This window comes from Patiria miniata, unplaced genomic scaffold, assembly GCF_015706575.1.
Source record: "Patiria miniata isolate m_02_andy unplaced genomic scaffold, ASM1570657v1 HiC_scaffold_3, whole genome shotgun sequence".
NCBI lineage: Eukaryota > Metazoa > Echinodermata > Asteroidea > Valvatida > Asterinidae > Patiria > Patiria miniata.
This window is the reverse complement of record NW_024037069.1, coordinates 1,098,841-1,121,215: the sequence shown is the minus strand read 5'-3', so window position 1 is coordinate 1,121,215 and position 22,375 is coordinate 1,098,841. Positions and strand designations below refer to the sequence as shown.

The 22,375-nt window shown below is 40.4% G+C and overlaps 1 protein-coding gene across 1 annotated transcript; it reads right to left on the bottom strand.

The window, feature by feature from the left end:
* Positions 1-1,015: 1,015 nt before the first annotated feature.
* LOC119736965 (N-acyl-phosphatidylethanolamine-hydrolyzing phospholipase D-like) lies at positions 1,016-21,161 on the bottom strand. The gene is made up of 6 exons (XM_038211011.1): positions 21,000-21,161; positions 12,575-13,634; positions 8,908-9,069; positions 5,783-6,420; positions 3,816-3,930; positions 1,016-3,203 (listed from the first exon to the last, which is right to left on the bottom strand). Exons 2-6 carry the CDS (start codon positions 13,598-13,600, stop codon positions 3,072-3,074), a joined length of 2,073 nt encoding a protein of 690 aa, XP_038066939.1. The 5' UTR covers positions 13,601-13,634; positions 21,000-21,161; the 3' UTR covers positions 1,016-3,071.
* Between the last annotated feature and the right edge of the window lie 1,214 nt (positions 21,162-22,375).

The window sequence follows — 22,375 nt, the reverse complement described above, 5'->3', positions numbered from 1 at the left end:
AAACGTCACATTTACAATCATTTTGTTATTGGACCCCGTGGGTATTAAATTTACACAAAACGTGCTCCCCCAGGAATTTCAAGCTTGCAAGTCAACTGAAAAGTATATGGTAATAATTCATACTCCCAAAAATGAAATGACACACAAAAACGGGCATTTGTTTGAATTTCTTGTCGGTCAAAATCGAGTCCTTCCTATAGTAGTCAACAATGCCAATCTCAAGTCAGCCTACTCCAATGAATAACAATACTCCTTTGTCATTGTTCATCTCCTGTTAATTCAGACATTCCTTGTGATTGTCTCGACTGTATCTTATCTTACTTCAAACCACTAGTCAATTTAAAGGCATTGTTACATTTGTGGAAATATCAGACTAGGCACAACGTACTTGTATTACCAGCTGACGTTATTTTCATTAAAGATAATAGTCCATCATTTGCAGCCATCCGAAAAGTAACTGGCGTAATTATTGTTGAAAAACAAACTAGGTTAAAAGATAGTAAGGGAACTAAACTCCCTGTGAAATTATTCTTTCTGGAAAGCTGTCATTTTGAAGTAATCAACGAAAGAAGGCCTTTCCAGGAAAATTTAAATTAGTAGTTCGCCTGTTATTCGGCGAAGCGCGCGCAACTTGGCAAGACGCACACGCGCGCGCGGTTGCTATAATTCGTCGGATCAGTGCGCGACGTCGCGTGTAAAGCTGCAATTCAAAACAATTCAAAACATGATTCAGTAACTTTTGATTTGAAATTGAGATCCTAGAATGCCGTTTTTCTCGGAATATACAGCTGAAGCTGAGCTGAAACTTCATCCGGTTAGTTGTTCAGCACCCTTCTTTAGATCTTGAGCCCTTTTGTTGCTTCAAACGAACAAAATGCACATTTACAAATGATGGACTATATCTTTAACCACTTTGATTTGATTTTTATAGCAGTATAAGCATAGAGCAAGGTCCTTGCTCTATGGTATAAGTAAGCATGTACCAATACAATAATACACAGTTCAGATACCATACTTTAAGAAATAAGGAGTCTCTAGGGGTTTTTTTTATTTGCTCATAATTTTTTTTGGAATGAGTTAAACAAATAAAACACTGGGCATTAAAATAGCCAGCTAGGGGGATTTCTTATGGGGGTGCGCCCCCTACACCCCCCCCCCCCAAAAAAACCCCGTAGTATGGGCAATTAGAATGATAGCGACTTTTAATGCCACTTTCGAGACAAGTTTTGAATACTTCCACTGAGCTGTTACAAAAAAACTGTTGACAAAAAAAAACACACACTGAAATGTACGAATCCCCTTCAGATCTAGTTCCTGCACAAATGAGGGGTTACCTTAATGAACTGAACACATATCATCATAGGAACAAGCTTTAATTATGCAACTGAATCAACATAGTTTATTTTTAATAGTTTAGCTGCAATTGATTAGCATAGCTTCACAATTAAAGTTTCTGTAAACAGCATTTTCGACAGATAATTGAAAACATTCTGTAATTGCACAGCTGCCCATAGCTTAAGCAACATTCTGGCATTTACAACCAGTTTTCAATTCACAAACTGCATATTTTGGAAATTCCACAAAATATATACATTCACAAACACACATTTTAATAAGGACTATTTTAAAACAGGTTCATTTTAAACTCTTGTTGATTTTTTTCTGTACATATTTAAATGAGTAACATATTGAGCATCAAAAAGGTGGGCTCTTTTGAATCGCACAAAAATATGGCTTTAATGCTAAGAAATAGTTAGAATTAGGCAGTTTGTGGAGGTACCGGATCCGTATAGATGAATATTTTAGACAACTCATTAGTGTTCGTAAAAGCTATGATTAATAGTAAAGTGAATTTCAATTCTCATAAAATGAATCAGTTAGTCACTACAATAATTTATAAAGTCAAATTGTTCATCAATTTGTATTGCTCTAGCAGAAACTGGCTCGGAACACCATGGTGCCCGGCATACTCAAATAAACTCTCTTTTTTTTTAACTTGAAAGTAACAGCTATGTTGAACATTATAAGAAATAAACTATATTTCAAACAAAACCAAATACAGGAAGATGCTTCAAAATGGTACACATGTTTCATTTGTGGCATTTGGATTTGTTTAAGTTTTGGCACTTGTTTTTGGTCATTTTTTTGAATCTCTCGATTGCGAAAAGTAGGTTTTTGCTCATTCTAATTGAATTTTTAGTGTTTCTCTAAAATCATGGTTGTATTTTAGCTAATGTTGCAGTCTTCAAGTCATTTTAGATTTTTTGTTACAAACAAATGTACCTTGCTTTTCCAATTGTCATGGCAAATATTAACAGATAGTAATTTATGCAAACAAATGCCTGATGCTATTTTTATTGCCCTGTAAAAAAAAAACGGGTAGTATTTAGGGGTGTAGAATATGGAGGTGGACTATCTTTAGGGTATTTTTTTTAACTGAAAGGGTTACTGTGATTGTTTAATTAATAGTATCTTATTTAAGTTTACAAAATTTAAAGCTACCACAATAACTTGCTTCAATTGTTGTTCCTTCAAGATCAAAAACATAAACTTCGAAGAAAAAGAATAAAAAACGTACAAAGTCACAATTATAGTTTTGTAATAAGGTACGGAAAAGTCAGGGTAAAAAAAATAATATCCATTCCAAGAACAGGATGTATTTACATGTGTACATTTTGAGAATTGTGAGATATATATGCTGACTGATAATATACATACATAAATCCCTGCGACAGTTTACCCATTTCCTATTGGTAATGAGCCTGTCACGTGGGTGGTTTTAAATGGCTGATAAAATACCGGCCACTTTTAAAAACACAATTACTGCATTCTGCACCACATTGCACGTGATAATTTCCATATAAGGAGATTTTGAGCACTTTGCGCAAGAGGCACATACCATACATTAAGTAAACTGTTGAACAAAAACTGTTAATAATGTGTCAATGTGTCAATAAAAGCCATGTCGCAATGAGTATGTTGTCTCATTTGACCATGGCTGTGCGTTATGAGAGCGCCATTGTCCTTAGCCATAACCAAAAACGTGGCTATCGGGATCTCATCAGGTGGATTCACTCTCCTCTTTGATCCTCTTCTTCTGCCAACAGTCTGGTCTCCCCGTGCTTCAGGGTGAAGAAGTCCTGGTCCGTCAGACGGGCCTCATCCAGGGCAATCTTGAGGTCCTCAAGTGGGGCCAAGTAACCCTGCCAAGACATGAGATGGATGATGGATCAATCACAAAGTCTTTGAAAGAAGGATGACATCGTGGTGACATGCACAGCATCTAAGTAAACCCGCTTTTGTGAGTTTGTGTTGTTCTGAGAAGAACCGATGGAAACTCAACGTTTTGGAAGGTGGAAACTCAATGTTTTTGGAGTCTTCTGATGATAGGAAAAGCAAACTGTCCATATAGACTCTTTTTGAAAGGTTGGCATATTACGGAATGTCAACATTGAAGAAAAAAGTATAATTATTAAAGTACATTATTGACTTTTTAGGCCAAATCTTTTGCGAACCACAGTTTGAATTTATGACTCTGTGGCAACCCATACAAAATGGCGCTCAAATCTAACAAAGGAAGGAAAGGTCTACAATTTACACTGTCCTGAGAGAGCGACTGGAACGCGTTGCGGCTGTATGCCTAGCACTCAAACCAAGACGATATGACATCTGCGCATAATAATGAAATTAATGATGCCTACTTTGTGCCATGCATGCTCAAACTTATATGAACACGCAACGTGCCGCGAGCGGTGACGAGGCACCATCTACTCGTCCTGCACCAAGTCCATACATATCGGTGGTCTGGTACCTACCTCCTTTCCCAGCTGGAATGTTCCCCAATGGATGCCCACGGATTGCTTTGCATGAATGTCCAAATGGAGCTGCACGGCTTCGGGCGGGTTGACATGCTGGGGGCTCAAGAAAGCTCTGAGGAAAATAAAGAGTGTTGTGGGCACTAAAACTCTAATCTGCATTCCAAACTGACTTCGTGTTTTGTGAATGTTTAGCGAAGGTGCAGCTCAGAAATTCAGTCATGGTTACGTGTCATATGTTTTTTACGTCAAGGCTTGAGCCCTCCCATTTGTTTTTTAGTCCCAGGATTTGACCGTGGTTGCATGTGACCTATTACAACTGTGTAAATGGCACCACCAACATAACCAACTTCAAACTAGTCCGTCCAAAATCTATGACAAAAACTTTGCGGCAACATTATTTGAAAAACAAGTCAGGTGTGTTTACAAACACAAATGCCCCGCAACCGTGACTGTTTCCATGACATAACAACACTCTTTTAACATCAACTTACATGTACCTTGGTCACATGAAACGTTCATTGACAGCATTAGTGTCTTCTGTAGGTTTTATATGAATTAATCCCTAATCCCTATGATCTCAGAATACAAGATTTCTATTGTTTTAGCCACTGTGACCTTAACCCTTGACCTTTCGACCCCCAATGCAATAGGCCTATTTGGATTACCAAGAACGATCCACAAATTTGAAGTCCACATGTAAAGTATTTCTCAAGTTATCGCGCTGACAAAAATTCTTTTGTTTTAGCCACTGTGACCTTGACCCTTGACCTTTTGGCCCCAAATGCAATAGGCTTCTTAGGATTGCCAAGGACAATCCACAAACCAAATTTGAAGTTCATATGTAAAGTATATCTCAAGTTATCACGCTGACAAAATTTCTTTTGTTTTTGCCACTGTGACCTTGACCCTTGACCTTTTGGCCCCAAATGCAAAAGGCTTCTTAGGATTGCCAAGGACAATCCACAAACCAAATTTGAAGTTCATATGTAAAGTATTTCTCAAGTTATCGCGCTGACAAAATTTCTTTTGTTTTAGTCACTGTGACCTTGACCCTTGACCTTTCGGCCCCAAATGCAAAAGGGTTGTTAGGATTACCAAGAACAATACACAAACCAAATTTGAAGTTCATATGTTAAGTATTTCTCAAGTTAACGCGCTGACAAGATTTGTCCGGACACACACACCCACCCACACACCCAGACTTGTTTCACATACCTAGTGTGGACTTTCCTTTCTTTTCGTGTAGTTAAGGAACACCAGTGGAAAAACTAATTTTTCTCAAACTGTGAAAACTCTTACAACCCAATTTTTTTTCAATGATTCCCTTTAGTGTTTCTCTTCATTCTGCTACAGATAAACCTAACCCAAAAATGCCTCTAAACCTGTTTTCCAGAAATGGGGAAACACTGTGTGGACGTGGGCAAGTCCACACTTCGTCGCTGCTACCTACATTATGTGGACGTCTTTTGTTCGGAAGTCCACACTGCGTATGTAAGACAAGCTCACCCACCCACCCACACACACACCCACCCACGGAAGGACAAGGCGGAAACAGAATGCCCCTTCGGCTTCGCCGCGGGGCATAAAAATTCCAACTTCTAAAACCTGTGGATCACAGAATGAACAGCTGTTAACCCTAACCCTACCAGATTCAACACAGTCCATCATCAGGAGTAATTGTCTGTGGGACCTTGCTGCATTGAGCCATCGACACCAGCCCATAAACGGCCAATTCTGAAAAGCTAGTCTCATTTAACAATGTAACAGGTTTATCATGTTGCAGTTAGCAACCACAGACTCTGAGGCAGTTTGGCCTAGAGACTTTTGACCTGATGGATCTCACTTCTCTGAACAGGCTCGTCATTTTGACAAGTGTTGCATGTCGCTGCAGGTTTTTTCAGCCAAAATGTCGTACCCTAGCTGGTTACGGTTAATGAAATGGGAATGAAAAACTTGTACATTACCTAGGCTTGTAAGCTCCGATGGGGATGGCAGCCAAGTCAAATGGGCCGTACCTCTGCCCGATCTCCTTGAATGCTTCGCAGTAGCCCGTGTCTCCTGCGAAGAAGAAGCTGTGATTGGGTCCAATGATAGACCAGCTCCCCCACAGACTCTTGTTCCTGTCATAGCCCTTGCGCATGGACCAGTGTTGGGCTGGGGTGAAGGTGAAAGCGACCTTACTGTGGGACGGGATGCAGTTCGCCTGCCACCAGTCCAGCTCGATAACGTCCTCTACGCCAGTCTTAATGAACCAGTCCTTCAAACCGATGGGGACGAACCATCTCAGGTCCTTGCCAAAGCGGTTGTTGAGCTGCTTCACCGTCGGTAGGTCCAAGTGGTCGTAGTGAGAATGGCTGATGACCACGGCGTGGATCTTGGGCAGCTGGTCGACTGTGCAGGGCGCCGGTCGGTAGCGCTGGTAGCCCACTAGGGAAGCCGGCCCGCAGAAGCTACTGAAGATGGGGTCGGTCAGGATGGAGACGCCGTCGAATTGGACCAGGAGGCTCGCATGCCCAAACCATGTGACGTTGATGCCAGAGCTGGGCGGGGCACAAATCTTATTAAAGTCAGGGGTCACCACGGGTAGATTCAGATCAAGCTCCTGTAAGATTTAAAACAGATTCATGAATCACAACTGTAGGCTGAAGCTTTGCATAATGGTGATATAAATTTAATATTGGGTTTTGCCCTTCACCAACATCACTTTATAAACAATGTACATTTGGTGTTGTCCGAGGGCTTTCATGGCTTTAGCTAAATTCAGGTGGGACTCCAAGCCATGACCTTCTGCTTACAAGTGCAGACGTCTTACCACCTGATCACTTAGCTCATTTTGCTAGGCCTCTGCACCAGTCTCATTTAGTTACATGTACATGTAGCAGCAGGCACCTTGAGGATCATGGGCTCATGTCCTGCCCAAGTATTTAAGCTTGTCAATTTTTCCTCATGAGTTCTCAGACAATACAGAGCGTACAGTTTTTATAAAAATCATGTTGGTGAAGGGCAAAGTGTATATTAAATTCACATTCTTGAATCTTGCTGGTGTATTTTCAGAAGCTGGAACACTATTTAATTTGAATCCCTATTTCGTTTTTGTGTAAATTTCTTCCAATGCGCATTCCACACGTGATTAACATAAAACTTGGTCTCTCACTACAAGTAGAACGTACAATGTAAGCGTATGCTTGACAAGCAATGAGAACTTTGCCATTCAGACTGAATCCATCACAACTCCTGCAAAACCTAGGAGCTTTGCCGATTCTGGAACGTTAAAGGGTTCAACCCTGTACCGCCCCAAACTGCCCTGCCTGTAATACTGCCTCTACCTCCCAAAGGCGTACTCTATGGTTTTATTAATTTATGATGGAAAATACTAAGTGCTATACTACCCCGGTAGGTACATGCACTAATTGTTTGGTTAAACTGAAATATGTGTAGGTGGTTGGTTATCAGGGTTTTTATTTTTTTTACTTTTGACTGAGCAGCTTACTAAGACGGTAGTTACACAAATGTACTGTCAAGAAATAACATGAGCTGACGATGATGTGACCAAGCTTTCGGAAATGAGTCACAAGCCACCGTTCACCAAGGGATGTTTTGAATTAAAGGCCATCGCAAATGTCTTCCATGTTTGCCTAATGTTGGCAGGAATGTTGTATTAAAAACTATTTCATTTTGAGTACACAACTACGTACTCTGTTTGTTTGATTTAAATCACTATGATTTAAATCACTGATTTACAAAAAAATCACTTTCTCAAGCTAATTCCCTACCTGAAACTGTTAGACTTTCAAATTCACTTGGCACATTCAATAAGGGAATAAATGTGTGCTCCGGAGGTTTTTATCACTCGTTTAATATCGCTTAGAGTCTGGGTGCTGATAATTACCCGAGCCGGAGGCGAGGGTAATTATCAGCACCCAGACTCTAAGCGGTATTAAACAGAGTGATAAATACCGACCGAGCACCTATTTATTCCCATTCATAAATACCTTATCCGTAATAAAATATCAAATAATTCGTTCAAAAAATCCCGATTTTGTTCAACAAGTTCACTTCATGCTTTTTGAAAAACCCCTCTAGCAAAATAATGGAGTGTTCAGCTGGCGAGTAAGATGTAAACAACCCTTTTATGGAGATTGACGCGCGCGTAGCATGTTCTGCGCGATGTCACGCAGAACGCACCTGGGGTGTTGCGTTTTGAATTTAGAACTATAAAATTCTGTCTCGCTTGTAGTGTTGCGCATGCCTACGTGAGGATTGTGAACGTTCAACCAATGAAACGGTAAGAGGCACTGGATTTTTAGGAGTCCACATTTTATTGTGACACTGGAAAAGTGTTTAAGACCAGCTAGCCATGTCTTTATCATCCGTTTAATACCGGCCACGTGACGGGCTCTCGACCAATGGGAATGGCTAAACTGTCTGAGGTATTTATGAAGTACAGTTTAAAATCCTATCTGCATAGGGAATAATAATAATAGTGGATATTTATAAAGCGCACGTACGGTATCCACCAGGACTGGTGCTCAAGGCGCTACATCATTATTACCCCATTATTAGAAGCATTTGGTTGACTTTCGTTTCTGCTTGTTTGCTTGACGATGCCGTATTGTTAGCGTGACGATGCATCTTGACTGGCGGCAAGAAGTGAAAGCAGTCTACATGTATTGCAAATGCATGGGGGTACAAACTTTCTGGTCATTTTCTTTGGTCATTCGGACTTACAAGTTACCGTGCAGTGCAGTGCAACTACTACCGGTAAGTCACAGGGCAAAGATCGGTAGTCACACTGTAACTGTGAGTCACGGCCAAGTGGAATGACTAGTCGCAGCATAACGAGACTAGTAGATTATTTAGAAAGTGACTACCGATGTTTTTTTAACGTTGGCAACTAGTCCTAAACATGTGTATGTTGTATGTTGCAGGTTAACATAATTACACTCATCACTGACCCTACTGACTGAATGAAATTAACCGTGTTTGCACATTGCATAAAGCTTCAAATAGAACATTCTTCGGCTGAAATACTTCAATAGCGGTTTGTGTCAATCCGTCACCCCCCACCCCCCCCCCCTCCCAATCCTACCTGTTTAGAAGGCAGTCTTTCACTGCGCGTGCACATGAACTTGAAACCACTGCCGCAAGACGGTTCCTTCCACGTGTCCCATGGGTTCACGTAACATCCATTACGTAACACCGAGCTTGTAACGTCCTCCATCTTACGCGGATCCAGGGTGCCAAAGCGGACCTAAACAAAAAAATTATGCATGGTGACGTAGTACTTTTTTTTGTACATGTACGTGCAAGTGAAAGGCACGGTTGAGTTCTGCAGCCAATGTTGCAACCACAGACATCTAACAATCTAGACCTGCAGTATACTTTTCCGTTGCATTTTGTTTCCGATAGAAAAATAATACACATGTCAATGTTACAAATGTACCTGAACACTCATTTGGTTTGTAATAACCCGCGCCCGCCGTGCGGCTGTCCCCTTACGCGTTCACATGCTAACAATGAGCGTTTGCGTAACATAACAGTTATCCGGTTCGTTAGTGACTTTGTCATACACACGGGCACGTACCACTGATTACTAACGCCCATGGAATAAACCCTCAAGTTTACTTCCAATTGCATTGGTTCCAATGCTACTTACATGTAATGTGTAGTGGGCGTGGGTTAAATGTCACACTAACGAATTGGATAGGACGCATTGTTTTTAATAACGGAAATTTCAGCCAAATGGCAGGTCTAGCTACATGTAGGTTGTCTATTAATGCACGACTCGTAATCTAACATTTTGGCTGCATGGTTCCCAGCTGTTTTTGTAAAGCAAATTACATATGTATTTTCTGTGCTCTCAGCAAATTCCACTGGGAACCAGTCACAAGCATACATCTAAACTGCACAAAAATTACAATGTAGGGCTATGTCCAAATTATTTGGATGACGGCTTAAAATTACACATGAGTCTATGGGAAGTGGCTGCATGCAGCCGCTACCGTAGACATGCGTGTAATTTCACTAATTAATTAATTTCCTGTGATAAGCAGATCAGCTATTAGCGGATTTGTGCACTACTGTGAACCAGTCTTAAGCATTCCAAACTGCATACAATATAAGCTAGTTGCTTATTTACTGCACTGCTAAGCAAATATTTCTTGTTCTTTCTGTGCTCTATCTATGAAATACATGTACATGTACATGTACACCAACCGGTACATGTACACAGTACATGTACAAATACATGAACACGTACATGTACGTACATTACCCTAGTAATTCCTACCTTTCGAAAATCACTTGAAACCACAATTTATTTTGTTGAACCAGTACACACTGACAACCTTTCTGCTTTCAATTAATGCCAAAGTCTACATGTACATGTAAATCATCTGTAAAACGGCTCCAAGTACAACGGTACAATTGTGGTGAGTATACACGAACACTGAGCATGGTTATTGGTATAGGATTATGTTTACACTGGGAACACTGAGCATGGTTATTGGTATAGGATTATGTTTACACTGGGAACACTGAGCATGGTTATTGGTATAGGATTATGTTTACACTGGGAATAACCGAGTGTTGCAACAACTAGGAATTCCCCATGACGTAGTCCGCATTAAAAATGAACCCGTACAATGATGAATGGAGCTATATACAATCATCATTCATGGCGGAATAAGAACACTTCCTCCATGATACAATGGAATGTGATAAGCACTAACTGTTGACACTTCAGTTGGCAGGTTACTAAAATATGACACGGGCATTTTTTTACTGCCACCCCCCCCCCCCATAAAAAAATAAAGCAAACAGAAAAACGTACATATTTTAACAGAATTGTGCAGGTTTTTCCATCACATTCCTTGTTTGTGTTATTTATTACATGTACATGTAGCCAAATACATATATGTACATGTACCAGTATGTATGTGCATGTACCGGAACGGTCCATAAGAGACAATCATGCATATCAACAAAAAGTCTGTTTTCATGACAACTGGAAATTTTCTGAGGGGTCATGTACAGGGTGAGTAAAAAAAAAACGAAACCCAAATGTCGAGACTATTGTTTTACTTTTATTGAAGTTCTGCATGTAGTACGTTCAAAATCTAGGACATGAAAGCCCAATTTAAAGGCTTTCTTTTAGTACAAGAATCATTCAAATGACACATGTACTTTTCAAGTTACAGAATTTTAAACACAACCACCGTTTGAAAGTTCTGTCCACGGATCACAAAAAAGGTGTGCGTTCTTTCAGCAAAACAAAAACAATTCACACATATCCCTATATTGAAAAGTACATGAGTCATTTGAATGATGATTCTTGTACTAAAAGAAAGCTTATGACATGAATGGGGCTTTAATTCATATCCTAGATTTTGAAAGTGCTACATGCAGAACTTCACTAAAACAATGGGGATTCGTTGGGTTTTTTTTACTCACCCTGTATATAGGGCATATATAAAAACACGTATTAGGGCAAGGGTAAAAAAATTATAATTTAGCAATTATTTCTACATAAACACAAAGTTGCATGCCAAGACATGCTCAAATAAACATATCATACATTTGTACATACACCAACATGCAATTTTATTCATAATTTATTCAAACTGGGACCTGAACAGAAAACACGGAAGAGGTGATCCCAAAAAACTGTGGATATCTTTCCACCTCTCAACTTTTAACCTTTTTTTTACAAAACACTGACTTAAACATGCTGACTTACATGAACCGGTATTCTTGCTGAAAGACAAACGATTTTTGGATTTAACGGGACTGTGTATCAAAACAGTTGAGCAGCATGTGTCCTTCCTTGGAAAAAGACATTTTTAACACCGTCACATAATGGTAACATGCAGACAAAAGTTGATAATTTCAATTAACTTTTCTTTTACAGTTTTGTGAATGCATAAAATACTTGATGTTATTTCACTGCATGCTGTGTGACAAGCTACAACTGGTGTGGGGAGATGCTGAGCATCCGCTCCACAACCGATTTAAGGATAACATCATTCCACGCAGCAGAAGACAGAGACCAGTGGTTGCACACACAAACCGATATTCTTCATTTTTCACAGGCAGGGCCATTAAGTGTCATAATGATGATTTTACAAGATGATTTTTATCCAAAGGATTAATTTATTCTGGTATCTGAGAAGCAACGGGTTTTCACAGTTTTTGACATAATTTTTATACTTAGTCCTTTATTCTGGTTCTACTTTGGGAATGGGTTTTGCATTAATTTCACATGTGCTTTTTTACGCTCTAAAGTTTTTAGTGCTTTATACTGTGTGCAATTGTAATGTTTTGATGTGATTGTGTATTTATTTCCTGAATATTGTAGCGTATGTTGAATTTTTTATATTTTTAATGAGAGACGACAACATGTAATTTCCAGTTTTGGATTTTAATAAAGTTTATCTATCTATCTATCTATCTTAGACTTGGAAATGAAGACTCTAGAAATGGGAAAGGGGACAGAAGAGATTTATCGAAACATTTCAAAAACGATAATCTAAGGTTCATTAAACAGACAACGTAACAGCAATTTAAAACAGAATGGCAGTGCACAAGACTACGTAAAATAAAGTGGAGAACCTAAAGATGCGGGTTCCAGGAGGCAGTGGTAAAAATACAAGATTGAGGCAATGCTGTGGGAAAGCAGGCAACTACATGCAGGAGCAGATCCAAAAAAAAAAATTGGAAGGACAAGAGCCAAGATACGAGAAGGTGCAAGAGAGAACCTTATCGTCACGTAAGAGCTTCTGTCTGCTAGTGTTGATTTCCAGTCCGAATGCGCAAGAGCTGAGCCGCGTTGTGCTGCTGCTGTTGCTGGGACCGGACGCGTGACTCTTGGGCTGTCTCAAGACAGACTCGGATTGTTTTCCTGAGATCTCGGGAGGCTGTCGCCAATCGCCGTTGCCGTCATCCTCCTTGTCGTCGCGGTACTTGCTGATGGTGGAGTAGCCATCATCGATGTATTCTAACAAGCCCAGCCCATCTTGGTTGCTCTGATTCGTGTTGCTGTGCCCGTAGTCCCCCCGCAAGATGGCGGCGACCCGCGTGATTCGCTGGTCCCTCTCCGGTGTCACTGCCAACTTCTCGGGCTGCTTTCGGTGAACAGACACGTAGTTCGGAACCGGTTTTGTAGCTGGGATGTCTGGCAATGCATCACAAATCCTCGTGGGATCAGGAAAGTTTGAAGTTGGTTGGTTGACGATCGCTTCAGTAGATGAACTGCTGACGATTTCAGTCTTTTGGGAAAACAAGCCCCGCGGTTTCAGTATTTCTGCATATGGTTCCATAGTATTTAACGGGTCATTGTAATCAAGAGGATCCACAATGCTTAATGAACCTGAGTTTCTGGAATCATCCTGGTCAATGTCAGTTTTCTCAAGATGATCCAGAGAGCTCAAGGGATCAGAGTTTCTCAACATTGGATCCGAGTTTCTTAAAATTGGGTCCCAGTTTTCAGGCTTCGTAAAAAACGTTCCCTCCTGAACTGTCGAATCCGGAACCCTCGTGCAATCCATCTCTCCCGACAGTCTATCTGTCGTCGGTCCCATGACGGAATTGTCCTCCAAATTCTCATCCAGTGTCGTACTCAGTGGGTCAGTGTTTGAAACATCAATAGAGACGACCTGAATGACTTGTTCTTCCGGACTGTAGGAGTATGTGTCCGCTGCGACAGCCGTGTAGATGTTGTTGCTAAAGACTCCCAATATCTCTTGGAAGGCCAGCTGCGTTGGTTGCTCAGTATGGACAGCCATGGCTGAGCCCCGCTTGGGCGCACCTGATGTCGCGCTAACAGAACCAAAGAGGAAACACAATTGAATTTGACTATGTTTTATGACAGACCTATTTGGTCACTACAACACAAAGAACTTAGAGGACATCAATTGTTGAGGTAGTGCCATGCTCGTGGGCACGTGTCATTCGGGAACAAATACAATTTTTACAAGTTGGTGACAGGGCACATGGTACCACGGTCATTCCATAAATTTGGGGGTCCATATTTGTTTGTGTCACAGCCCGTTTCATCTGTTTTGTAAATTATTCAGGCCACGTTCTTAAGGCCTTCTACATACGTGTACATGTACTGGTATCTCCTTCCAAACAAATAAACAAAAGGTTGAAGTCAATATTAGTTATACTTGTATGGCAATTACAAATTTAAGGTCAGGTGTTACAGGGACACCAAAAAAAGATCACATTTACAGACTGACCCATGACCTAAGTAATGGTTTCTATTTGTGATTTACAGATTAGCCTACCCAAGTGCTCAACTCATTTCTGAATAATGGGTAGTACTTAATCTCTTTTTGATTTCTATACTTTTTCTGAAGGGGATTCTGAAAATAAATCATAATTACACATGCAGTATAAAAAGTAAAACAGTTGTGCAGCCATGGGCGTCGCGAGGGGGGGCAAGGGGGGCACTTTGCCTCCCCCCCCCCCCCCCACTCGGAAAAGCAACAAAAACAAAAACAAAACAAAAAAGGAAGGAAGGAAAAAAAGAGAAAAAAAGAAAAGAAAAAGAGGCTTGAAGTCATAGTGGTGTAAATTTAATGGGTTGGGGGGGGGGGGGGGAATGTCCCTGCCCCCTCTAAAACTGATAAATCGAGAATATTTTGAGAAATACATGCATTTTTGGCAAAAATATGTTTTGCCCCCCTCTAAAAAAAAAAACCTGGCGACGCCCATGTGTGCAGCAGCAATTTTTGAAGAAAGAAGAATGTAGGTTGCATGGATTTTTATACATTGTACAGGTACAGTCAGAGAAAATACCGTACCAAAGAATTTCAATAATATACAATGTACGTGTATCTCAAGAAACTCACAAAAGCAATGAAAAACCTCCAAACAATGAACTCATAACAGCCAGGTGTGCAAAGAATTCCTCTTACATGTATCACACTGCGACAAAGTGTTCTTTTACCAGCCCAATAAAGATGAGTTTCTTGTGGATTTTAAGTTGCAAAAAAAAGAAAAAACAATAATTGTTTCTTTTCAGAATATATTCTTCAAATAAAAAATCACACACTGACGTGCAAGGGGTGTACCGGTATGTGCCTTATCGTCAAGTCCTGTATTGAAGTGTCCAACTTGGAAAACAAGTCTTTTCAATCTCCAACCGCAATTTTTTTTCACGTACATGTAATTGGCAACAGACTCTGCAAGGAAGTTTCTTATCAGGAGTGACGCATAGAACTTCACACATTAAGGGGAACATTTCAGGGTGGAGCTCAGCAAGCTCTCACACAATGACAGCCCAGAAAACTGACTGACACACTGGAATTAAACTTGGTTACCGTTGGCCTGACACTATTGCTATCAAGAAAGTTATAAATCCTACTCATATCAGCTCACCCACAAATTCTGTCTCCTGTTTGTTTCTAGTGGCAGAAAGTGCATTTACCCTACACGCCCCAAAAGACTATGGGCAATGCCAGGAGAAAGTGGACGCAGCCATGGGCGTCGCCAGGATTTTTTCTGGGGGGGGGCGCAAAGCAAATTTTTCCCCAAAATTCCTTAACTTTTTCATTATACAATGTATATTCTCAATTCATCACTTTTCCGAGCATGAGCGGGGGAGCATTTGCCCTACCACCCCCCCCCCCCCATCAAATTAACAGCAATCCTTTTTTTGTCCTTTTTTTCGTTTCCCGGGGGAGGAGGGGGGCCAAGTGCCCCCCCCCCTTGCGATGCCCACGGACGCAGCACAATTAACAGAACTACATATATACTCACATCACGACCTTATACTGTATGAAGTATCACATTAAAAGGGACAACAGTACAAGACCTGTCATTTGAATAATGTGGCAGTGAGATAGAACATGGCATTTGTTTGTTACTCTTTTGTCACATGTAATTTGGGTAGTCATGTTGGATCCTAGTTTTCGAATGGAAAATAAAGGCGTTATTATGAATGTTGTTCTTAAGGCTGAGAGAAAGGAAAAAAATGGTGTATGTTCTATAGGGCCTATAGGCCCAAAAGTAAGATTTGAAACTTTGCGTGGTGGTAGAATGAAAATTGTGAAGGTTTGCGGTAAGACGGTAACACCATGTGGAAATCTCTTTTGGGAAGATGTGGTCCTGAACCGGTTGGTTGTACACAAACTCAACATTCTGATCAGTATCGTCTTCAGGAGACCTGAAGAAGATCAGAGCACATATTTGTGTGCATAACATTGTTGTAAGGAGGCTACATGTGGAGGTTTAACAATGTTCACGAAAAACAAAGTAGTCATTTTTTGTACACGATATCTGCATGGCCCCTTGCCAGAAAGCAGCTTTGCTTGGGTGGGATGCTAGTCCACGGCTGTATGATCTATTTTGAATGCAGCGAGGGCGACAACCATGAAATGGCACACTTGCAAATCCTAGCAGTAGCATGTCAAGGATTACACTAATATGAACTTGTCTATTTCTATTTCTTAAAACATGACTCAAGTAGGAAACAAAAGAACTGGTTGAAGATCATTTCCAGTTAAGAGCTTTGGATTGCGTAGGCTGAGCCCACACTGCCTACATCATCAAGTTAATAGTGCATTTCAACTTCCATCAAAAGTAACACCCCTTTCCCTGAAATAAAAAAGGCTGGTGATGCACAACGTTCCACCGACGCTCAATTTCTTGCAAGGGATCCCAAGTTACGAGGGATTTTTTCATTGTACACTAAAGGCGTTTAGGACTGTTTGCATAAATTTATCCCAAAAAGTAATCTACAAATGTACTGAATTATTATCAAAAAGCTTACATATAGTACAAGTAGGATTGAAGATTGTGGGCCTACTGGTGCTATATAAACACCCTGTGGGAATTTTCTGTCTGGCTTGTTGTCATTTAGATGAAATCAAGAAATGTAGGTGATTTCCATCAATCACGAAATTGTTCTTCGTGATCAAAAGGTTGTGCGTGGTTTTTCACAATTTTGTTAATTATGCACTGTGAGCTGAAACTTTAACAGGTAAGGTTTTGAACATTAGTTCTTCTTTGAATTTGGAGTGGTGTTATTATTGGAAACAAATAAAATGCACGAAAGGCAAATGATCCTATTTGACCAAATTCCTTTAGCAATGAATCAATATTTGCTATATAAAGTGATGACGTTATTAAGGTAAGGCCAAAAAAAAAAAATATTCGGTGTCTGGTCAGACCAAAGTTCCGGAATTGACGCGGCGATGCGGAATTTTTTTTTTTTTTCAAGCTTGGATTGTACAGACAAGGTGGGGTACTATTTTGCTTTTTTGGTGTCCTCATGTACATTGGTGTCCTCCATAATTTGCCTTGGTGCTCTCGATCATTTGCCTTGGTGCAATTTCCCATTCCTTGGTGCTCTTTGGTAAAAACAATTGAAGAGGTGTGGCAATAGAGGGCGCTGTTGGAGCTACCGCGGAACATTTTGGAAGAAAAAAAAGATTGACGTGCATGAATAAAATCGACGCGCGCGCTGACCAGAGACCGACTTATTTTTTTTTTGGCCTAACAGGCTTTCAAGCAGACCCAGGTGAAAGAAATAGGAGAACAGTAAGTTCAAAATTTTCAACAATAAAAAACAGGACAAAAGTAGGACTTTGACAAAATCAGGATCAAAGTACTTGTAGGACTTTTGCGGGCTTTCAGGAGTAGTTTTTGTTGTACAATGTACTCACTCATGTCCACAGGTCATCATAAGCCTCAATTTACATTGTTCTATAATCATAACACTTGTGCGCCATCCTCAACTAAGCTCTTGGAAGGATACAGTTGCAGTACTCCTGCGCCCAAGCCCTTAATTCACTTTCTGATTTATGAAGACAGTGTGTAACACCATTATGAAAAGCATTCAATGAGATTTTATTTTTCAGAGTTGTGGGACAAAAAAGTAGGGAATAGTAGCAATTTCAAGAAAGAAAGTAGAAAACGAAGGAGCAAGGATAAAATACAAATTAGCAATAAAGTAGGAAAAGTAGGAACACTTGAAAGCCTGAGGTAAATGAAAATTGGGATTTTTTTCCATTAACATTTAAAACTGATCAAGTCGGGGTGGGGGGGGGGGGGTGGGGGGGAGAGGAGAGGCACCCCAACCACTTGATCTGCCCTTGTTTCATCTCCACTTACCTGGTAAGGTTGATAATAGGCATGTGAACTACCGTACAAGCAATGGATAAAACAATAACTGGCGAATACCTCAGTCACATATCAGGCCCTCTTTCGGTCTGTCAAATACAAACAGCAAATTAACGCACATTTGAAGACAGGTTATGCAGTCCCCAAACCCAGGACTTGACAACAGAGGGCATGAAGAATTATCATCGATCCTCATGTCAATCCAAGGAATATGGCATGAAAGCGGACACTCCACAAGCAACACACATACTTTGTTTCAGTTGTACATCTCAAGTCATTAAAGGCACGCCATCCAGTACATCCAAGCATAATGGAAAGCCGACGAAATCTCTTGTTCTTCTCCAAGCTTCAAGAGCGCATGCAGATCTGCACTGAAACGGACCCTCTCAGCTCCCAGGAAGCACAATGATTTCCGACTTCTTCCCAACGCGGCTGAGACGGACAGGAATAGAGACCTCCCATCACTCATGTGCCGCCCTTTCAAGGGCGTTTCCCAAATCTCGGCTATGTTTTAGTCATGACTTTCGACTCAAGTGGCTTCAAAAGCTTTTAATCTAAACTGCGATATTCCACAAAACTTGGCTTCACACCGCAGAAATGGATGTTTCTCTCACAGATAATTTTCCTACATATACTGAGCCAGTGTCAACCAAGTCAAAGGGCCCCAAAATGCTAGATCCTGGAGCCAACGTCAAAAACAAACCCGCAGTTTGGTAAACCCTTCAAGTTCTATCATGGGTACCTTAATTGACTACACGTCCCACGGGTCATTAACAGACTGTGAATCACTTTCCTGGCCGGCTAGCGCACATGAATTTGACCTTGCATTATGGGTCGACGAAGTCATTGTGTCATTATCACGGATAGGCCCCCCGCCGGTGGCTATTAAGGCATAATTCGGGGGTTTAATTTTAGAGCAGATCCGATCTTTCAGTCTGTGATTATGATTCACAAGGCAAAAAGGTCAATTTCAGAAAGTAACTATCAACTAAAAACTTGAAGGTCGTCATTTGGACATGTACATGTCAAATAACTGATAGAATTAACTATAGAAAAAAGATGGGGAAAAGAAATTGAAAACAAAGTATGTAGGCCTACATGTACATTTAGTCATAATAAATAGATAGTGGATATATTGCCGGCGACAATCCCTATCAACAGAGGGCGCTGTACTCTCCAAGATAGGGCTGAATTATAAGATATTTTAAATTACCACCAACGGTTGTGTAGCACCTGTGGCCTAGTAGATAACCAACGGATCTCATGAGCAGGAAGATCCGGGTTCGATCCCTGAGGGCAAAATTTTTAAGTTTTTTTTTTTCCCCACATTTCCCTACATTTTCTTTTTCAGATTTGTGGCTCTGGAGGATTTTCTTTAAAAGGGAAATAAAGCCCAAAATTGTAAAATGGTCTGATTCCCATCTTGTGAATACCAAAGTTACAACGACAATGTTGGCATGGAGCCAGACTAAAATTTGTCACCGAAAAATGTCTAAGTACAAAAAAACAGTAACTGCGCATGTTCAGCGCATATCCGGCAAGCTAACATTTACTAAAGGTTTGCCGTCTCCGGCTAAATATCCACTGCCTAATAAATAATAAATATGGTTTTGGAGAAATTTAATTGTCTTAATTAAATTTCATCTCAGCAAATTACATGAAAATTTGGGAACATTCGGCAAATTATACTTTTTGAATATATTTATATATTTTCTACACTGTTTTTTTGATGTGGTTTTGTGGAAAAAAACTGAAACATAATAGTAAAAATACAAATTCATCAGAATCTGCTTATCAAAGAAAATGGATTGAAACCAGGGATTTTTTGAGACACCGAAATGTGTACATTTAATGCAAAGGGTATCGTCAGTCCACCTAAAAGAAAACGACGAGGATCAATTTCGACGCACTCCCATTCAATTTGCGTTGGACAACGCGCGCGGGTTGCAAGCGTTACCTGCGCCAATATGGTGACTCCAGGATAATTCTTTTGCCATGTTTGCAGACAAAAAGGAGTGCAGAAATATGATTGAAATGCTCAAATTCAAAACTCACATTTTCTCAAAAAATTGGTTTTTATTCATGCTTTAACCCTTTCCTTACCATGGGCGACTTTTGTCGACAAGAACTACACCCCTGCTGGTTCCCATGGGCGACTTTAGTTGACCAGGAAACCACACACAAAACACTCTCAACACAGACATATTCACTACTTTTCAGAAAGGCGGCATGTTGATATGTTTGGCTGCCCATACATCAACTATATACCAGCGGAAAGAGTGTTTTCGGATCTTTCTTTTGGTGTGGTTTATTTATAGTGTTACTATTACAAAAAAATGAGAAAAGTGCTTCAGAAGTATCCACGCACAATTTGAGGTATGGAGTGCCATTTGGTCATGTGGTGAAATGGCTTGCAGTTTGATAATTGGGACCAGATGAACAAAAAGGCATAACTTTCTAATATGTGCACATATGGACCTCATTTTTACATCACATCAAAGAGTAAGGTTCAAGGAACAAACTTTACACACAACACCTATGATTTTAATCACTCCTTGGCAGTGAACATTTGGGTTGAAAAAATTGAGTTTTAGACTCGCGCTCATTTTTTTCACGCTCTAGTGATTTCCGCATGACTGAGCAAACAATTTGGTCCTGGGGAGAGCCAAGTCAATAAACAATGTGGGCATGAAAGGGTTAACATGTTTAGCCTAAATATTTCATTTTCAATAATTAAAATTTAAATGGCACTTGGCAGACGGCAATCATGATGTCAAAAATTCTGATATTTGAAATTAAATAGAACAGTATGCATGTGCACAAAAATCAAAATTAATCACAATTTCCTAGAATTCAGAAAAAGGGTCACCAAATCAACAGCGCCCTCACACATTTTCTAATGCGGTTACCATTGCCATTGCCATGATTGCATTACATTGCCATTGCGGATGGTCTTAGTTAGTTTAGCACAGGGTTTAGCAATAGCATTAATTAATTTAGACAACACAATATAATATTTATGGCTCCATGGTAGGTACGCCATGAGTAACTTACCTTGACTTCACGAAGTCAACGTCAAATCTTCAGCTTTGCATGCGTTTCATGATCAATTTGGATGCAGAAGTGGTTTCCTTGCAACAGCGCAGCCCCTGCAGCACAAGCGTGGAGCAGTGCTGCTCATCCCGGTCCCAACTTCAACATAGACCCGACTAAGAATTGAATCTGTCCCAACTACAGATTTTATCTAAGTCCGAATCAGCCGATTTCTAGCGATTTCTTTTCGCGCAAGCTATGACCGACTACAACATAGGCGTAGCCAGCGGGTGGGGGAGGGGGGGAGGGGGGAGGGGTATTTCCCACCCCCCCACCCCCCCCCCCAAACAAATATAAATATATATTTTGTAAAGTCTCCCTTTTTCCATTCAAATGCCCTTTTTTTCACCACCGCTTATACCCCCGGCCAGCTTCCAATAATTTGTAAAGAATGCAGCTTTTTTAAAGAACGGTGCCTTTTTTTTCTGAACAAGTGCCTTTTTTAAAGAAAAGTTGTGCCCTTTTTTGCGCCATCTGCCATTCCGGGTACTTTTTTTTTTAAATTGCACAGCGGCGCATGCATCGCCCTGATTGTCCCAAGTGTCCCCCCCCCCTTAAAAACGACCATGCTACGCCACTGAACATGTTCTCAAAACAAATCAAATAATTGAGCAAAAAATCACACATTTAACCAATTCCTTAAACACACTTTTCGCCAAAAGTTGAAAAACATATTAAAAGAAAAAGAAATGGGGGTAGACCTAGGCAGGAGCGGCGTCAATTGAATGGGGCAGCTCATGGGGGAAGGGAGGGGGACATGATCGATACCATCTGTGCATTACTAGCCTGAGGAGCTAGAGAGGATTTTTTTCCCAGTCAAAAACAGGCTGGGCTGAGCATCAGGATAACTTATTTCAAAAATCTCACTGGATATATTTATAAATTCTCTTTACAATAAATTTAGGAACCGTGTTTCCTTTAAAATTATAATTGAACCGTCTGTTGTATTATTATGTCGCACAGGTAAAAACAGAGAACTATGCATTCCTGGAGCTGATAAACCTCCAAAAATCATCTTTGGAGGGCAACATTACGATCTTACACATTGAACATTAATTTTGGACATTTTGGGGGTTCGCCGTGAATATCTGAACTTGGGTGGCAATCTGAAATTGGGAGGCAATCTGAAGTCAGGTAAGAGGCTTTCGGTTGGGCCAGCTGTGACGATTAGATAATCGGGTGCATTATTTATTGGTTCTGTAAATTACACAAAATAAAGTTGGTGTGTACGTGCTTATGGAGTGTGACACCTTGAAAACAAGATTTTTAAATAGAATTGATAATTTTCTAGCATTACATTAGTTGTGAGCTTTCCAATGAGACATCGCACGAAAAAA

Bases quoted from the DNA above. Each gene is read 5' to 3' on its own strand.
- LOC119736965 (XM_038211011.1), bottom strand. From the start codon at position 13,600: ATGGCTGTCCATACTGAGCAACCAACGCAGCTGGCCTTCCAAGAGATA. The intron at 9,070-12,574 runs GTTCTCTCTTGC...TTTTTTGTTTAG, and splicing joins AGCTCTTACGTGACGATAAG to GTCCGCTTTGGCACCCTGGA. The intron at 6,421-8,907 runs GTAGGATTGGGA...TAAATCTTACAG, and splicing joins AAAGACTGCCTTCTAAACAG to GAGCTTGATCTGAATCTACC.